At 46.9% G+C, this 5,055-nt stretch overlaps 1 protein-coding gene across 1 annotated transcript in view; it reads right to left on the bottom strand.

The window, feature by feature from the left end:
• The window catches only part of PPME1 (protein phosphatase methylesterase 1), a 12,597-nt gene that overhangs the window by 5,092 nt on the left and 2,450 nt on the right, over positions 1-5,055 (bottom strand). Inside the window, exons 5-11 of the mRNA XM_014311019.2 lie at positions 3,864-4,018; positions 3,077-3,167; positions 2,654-2,719; positions 2,329-2,461; positions 1,763-1,892; positions 1,257-1,301; positions 402-466 (exon numbers count right to left, since the gene is read on the bottom strand). Of these exons, the coding sequence (XP_014166494.1) occupies positions 402-466; positions 1,257-1,301; positions 1,763-1,892; positions 2,329-2,461; positions 2,654-2,719; positions 3,077-3,167; positions 3,864-4,018 (685 nt within the window). The remainder of the gene's footprint in view (positions 1-401; positions 467-1,256; positions 1,302-1,762; positions 1,893-2,328; positions 2,462-2,653; positions 2,720-3,076; positions 3,168-3,863; positions 4,019-5,055) is intronic.

A 5,055-nucleotide genomic window follows, 5' to 3' on the forward strand; every position in this document is an offset into this window, starting at 1 on the left:
AAGCAGCACTGCTCTGTCAGAGCTGCTGCAGGAACATTTGGTTTCTATTTGGAAAATGTGAGCCACCCAACTCAACAAAACACAGACCAACCCCTAAAGCTGCAGCTTAGTGCAAGGGAACTGCATGAGGAAAGGAAGGCAGGAGAAATCCACACTCCACATGGGTGGAATTAGGTACATCACCACGAGCCTGAGAGTTAAGTCCATATCCCAGCCCTGTGGCATGTAACATCTTAGCCAGGGCTTTCCAGACAGCTGAAACATCCAAGCTGCTTGTGAAATCCAGTTGTTGTGCCAAAAGACGCCCCTGAAGTATGCTCTCTGGCGCATGGTAAGGAACAGATCCTTTTCTGCATTTCAGATTGTGGCTTATGTAGCTTCACCCCCACGGTGGGGCTCACCTTGTCCGGAGCATCCTCATGGACTGCGTGGCCACACTGTGGGAGGACCTGCATCTGGAACTTCCCTGTGGATTGAGAGAGTCAGCACACAGACCTCACACTCTGCACCAACTGACCTCACTAAATGTAGCTGGAAAGGATGTCCTAGGGACGGCAGGATGTCTCAGCAGCCTCCACACCATGCACAGCCCATGGTCTCCAAAGGAAACATGGACCAGCTCCTTAATTCACCTTCTCCAAGTGTAACTAGAACAGGTTCCCAGGAGCTAAAATGGAGCTGAACTTCTCAGAGCTTCTCAATGCAGGCAAGTGTCAGAATTGGAACTCTCACCAGATTTACATTAAGGTAACGTTTATCCTGCTATTCAGTACCACTTTGCAGTACTGGTTGCTCTGGAAAGCAGGGATGGGGGGAAAAACCCCAACCCAAACCCCAAAACATGAATGAAGGTGTTTAATCTTGGTCTGCTGTCTGTCAGAAACACTGGGACAGGGGACAATTTGGAATGGTCCCAAGTGTTCTAGCTAGGAACATCGGGGATGTAGCTAGAAAGGGAAAAAATGGATTAGACAGAAGCCCTCACAGGCAATCATTCTGATCCAAGAGAAGTGCAGCAGCTCCACTGCTGGGAGCACGGAACACTGGATTGAACAAAACCCACAGCAACAGCCCTTTGAATTGAACCTTTCCCTCCTCACCTTCCCCACCCTTCCTTGACCAGAGCAGGAGAACACTTTGGGATGGACAAACTCTTTAATGCCCATTTGTTTGGATATTGACTGTGCTCATAGCAACAAGCTGTCATGCAAAAAGAGCATTATGGTAAGGCTGAAGTAACAGTAATAAATACTTACCTTGCATCTGTCCAATGGTCAGATCTTTATCCAGCCTGTCAACACCTACAAGCAGATAAACAAATAATAACAATAAACAAATGTTTTGGAGAACAGCCAGAGAAAACACCATTCTCTGAGCCAGGCTTTACTCTGTATTTTAAAAGAGACATTACATTGAAAAACAGAAGATAAACACCTCTGACACCCATGACAAGGACATTTCACTGCTGCACCTTGAGAGAGTAAAGTTACAGGAAAGAAACACAGCCAAAAAATGCAAGAGCACAGCCCTCCCTACAACTTAAAAGGATATTTACAAAAGGTATTTGCTACTAAGGTACAAAAGGGGCTTAAAGCTGTATTTGACTTTCACTGGAGAAGTTCAGATCCCACCAGGCTATTTTAGGAGACACAGAGAAGCCCAGGTATTCCCAGGAACCACCGCAGCCCAGTGCTGACCCTTTGCTCTAAAATGCAACTGTGACCTCACTGAAGTGCACAGCAGGACTGGGAGGGACACCTACCAGCTAGAAGCAAAAGCTTTGGAGTGGGACAGCTGAGGAAGAGGTTGGATAAACCCCTGAACCAGCCATCCCAGTACTTCTCTGTTTTGGCCAGCTCGATTCGCCACGTGTATAAATGCTCCTTCTTTGTCTGCAGGGAGGAGAGAGAGCTCTGTGTTACTGATCAGTAAAACAGCAGAAAGAAAACCAACTCAGGGAGACACCTGGAAATGCATAAATACACAGATATAAAAAATAAAACATTTCTGGCTCCCTCTGGTGGATTACACACTTCCAGGGATGACCCTCCTTGCTTCTACATCTCTCTCCAAATCAAAGTACATGAGCAGGGAACAAGAAAGTCAGCAAGAGCTACAGCAAGAGGAGAAGAGCCTGCAGGATTCAGGGCAATCAATTTGCTATTTTTTACTGACACAAATAGCTCACAAATTGCCTGAACATTTGGGCTTGGCTCCCATCCACTTTTCTCTCCCTGGAGTGGCTCCCTTTCATATCAGAATGATTTGGATAACCACAGGTGACAGCTCTTGCAGGGGAAGCTGAAAACACAGCAACAAGTTCCCAACCTCTGTGTCATCCTCTTTCTTCCTTTTGTTGACAGAGCCTCCTCCTTCCTCATCCTCGTCCTCCTCCTCCTCTTCCTCAATAATTCCCTCTACTATGGCTTTAGGGCATTCAGGACTGGCAGCCTCTTCACATCTGTGAAAATAAAATCAGAAACTAATTCCCTGACAACAGAAAAAAATCCAAACCAAAACACCACCCAGGATTACACCATAGGCGTTCAGCAATTTTGCTTTAAGAAATTTTCAAGTGCACTTATGTAGCAATGGTATTGTAAAACAGAAAAGAAATTAAAATAATAAATGAAATAAACCAAAGGCCACCTACTGTTTGACTTGACCGACCATAGAAACTCTGGCAGATTCGAGATTTCTTATCTGTCCACTTTTTACACTAGGGAAAAAAAATAATCAGAAGACAGAAATATTTACTGAAGAGTTTCAAGAATCAGCAGGCCCAGAAACAGGAGTTAAACTCCTCTACATCTCAGGACTTCCCCAAACCATCCCCAAAGCTCCTGCTCTCAGACTGAACAGAGTGGCTCACGCTAAACTTACGTGAACCTCCCACTGTCACTGTAACTGAGAAGAGAAAGAGGGAGAAATGCTGGTGGGGAACGGTGAAACAGGGTTAAACCCACGGCAGGGGGCTGGGACAGGGCCTGTAAACAGCCAGATTGTATAAACTTTGTTTCCTTCGGGAGTCAGGCTACACAGACAAGCGATGCCAGAGGCTGAGCCCAAGCTTTACCTCCACTCAATGGCATTCTCGAGCGACTTGAATGTTTTGGGACGACTCCTTAGGAAGTTCTGCATGCTGTTCAAGGCATCCATGGCAGTACCTAAAAGCAAATGGCATCATCTTCATCATCTCCATGGCATCTGATGATATTATTGCCACATCCCTCTACACAAAACTGGCTGCAACACCCTCACAGAGAGCTGGAGCTCCCCAGTGATCTAATGCTGCTGGGGAAAGTGCAGATTAGTATTTCTAAGCCAAGAGTCATATTGGAAAATTGCTTTTTGAACAGGTAGGATGTTCAGAGAGAGAAAGCAGCAGTCATTTATCAGCACCAAGCATTACAGCAAAAGCCACCCTCCTCCCCACCAAGAAAGCATTTCAAAGAAATTAGTGCCAAGGTCTAGTTGACACAGTGGTGTTAGGTCATAGGTTTGGCTCAGTGATCTCCAAGGCCTTTTCCAACCTAGCTGATTCTCTGATCCTGTGACATTAGTAGGAAAAAGGCAAGCAGAGGGAGTACACCTGGGAAAAGGAAAAGGAAAAGGAAGGAGAAGGAGAAGGAGAAGGAGAAGGAGAAGGAGAAGGAGAAGGAGAAGGAGAAGGAGAAGGAGAAGGAGAAGGAGAAGGAGAAGGAGAAGGAGAAGGAGAAGGGGGGGGGGTCACACTGGAAAGATTTTTGTGCGCACAGGATGTGCAAGGAGGATGGAGTGGGTTTAAAAACAGGGCGGGCAAACCCTTGTGTATGGGGGGATGTGGGGCAGGCAGGAGAGCCGGCAGGGGCGGGCACACTCACCCTCCACGACGTCGATCATGCAGAGCCCCAGCAGGCTGGGCAGCAGGTTGGCCACGGCGGTGTGCACGGCGATGGCGCCGCCCATGCTGTGCCCGATGAGCATGATGGGCGGCGGCAGGTCCCCGTAGAGCGCCTCCACCACGCTGCCCACGTCCCTGCGGCACAGCAAACCCGCCTGGCACCGCCAGCACGGACACAGCCAGCACGGACACAGCCCTCACACCCCTTCTGACCCACAGGCTGCACGCTGCCTTGTTCTCCTGTCACTGCTGCCGAGCAGGAAACCCTGCACATCCGTGTCATTTCTCCTTCTATCAATAGAATCCTCACTTAAAAGATGCTAATTTAAAAGATGTTCAAGCAGTCTGGTCTAGTGGAAGGTCTCCCTGTCCATGGGGATGAAATTTACTGTCCCTTCCAGCCCAAATTCTGTGATTCCTTGTAGAAAATATTTTAGGCTGACACTTGCTAGTGAGGACGTTAAATAAAAGGTGAGAAAAAGCTGTCAAATCATCTTGCATGGAAGCACAAACCAAGAAATGCATTGTTCTTAAAAGAAGAAACTGGAATTAGAGAGAGAAAAATAACTGGGCCCTGCTGACCACGGCAAAGATGAACAACACTGAGCACGGGCAAAAAGATTGAGACTGTCTGTGAGCACAGATACGGGCAAGGGGCAGTTTCCCCACTCTTCCCAAAAGGTATCTCCTGTTAAACTGAAGCTGTCACTTCCTGACACTTTTCCCAGGATGGCAAAGCTGGCTGGTATGATTCCCAAACCCCAGAACAGCAGCAGAGCTAACAGCTGAAATCTCCTGAAGAGCAGTGTAAAGACACCCCCCCAGCTGGCTTTCCTGACTACAACCATTCAGAGGAACCTGAGAACTGAGCAATTTTTATTGAAAAAAATGATTCCATTTCTATTGAAAATGGAAAACAAGTGAAAAAATGAACAGGTTGACCAGCTTGTCTGCTCTGCTAGAGAAAATTGTTTGAGGACTTGATTTAAAAGAACAAACAGGAACACCAGCTGTAATTTAAGGCTCCTATTTAAAAGATACTCAGGACTAAGTTTCAAGCTCATTGCCAAGAATAGGGGGAGGTTTCAAAACAAAAGGAACTTGCTTTCCCCCCACGGTAGTGCTGCTCCAGATCTAAAATATTCTAATTATTTAATCCAGCATCTCCTCAC

This window comes from Geospiza fortis, unplaced genomic scaffold (assembly GCF_000277835.1).
Source record: "Geospiza fortis unplaced genomic scaffold, GeoFor_1.0 scaffold1532, whole genome shotgun sequence".
Classification (NCBI taxonomy): domain Eukaryota; kingdom Metazoa; phylum Chordata; class Aves; order Passeriformes; family Thraupidae; genus Geospiza; species Geospiza fortis.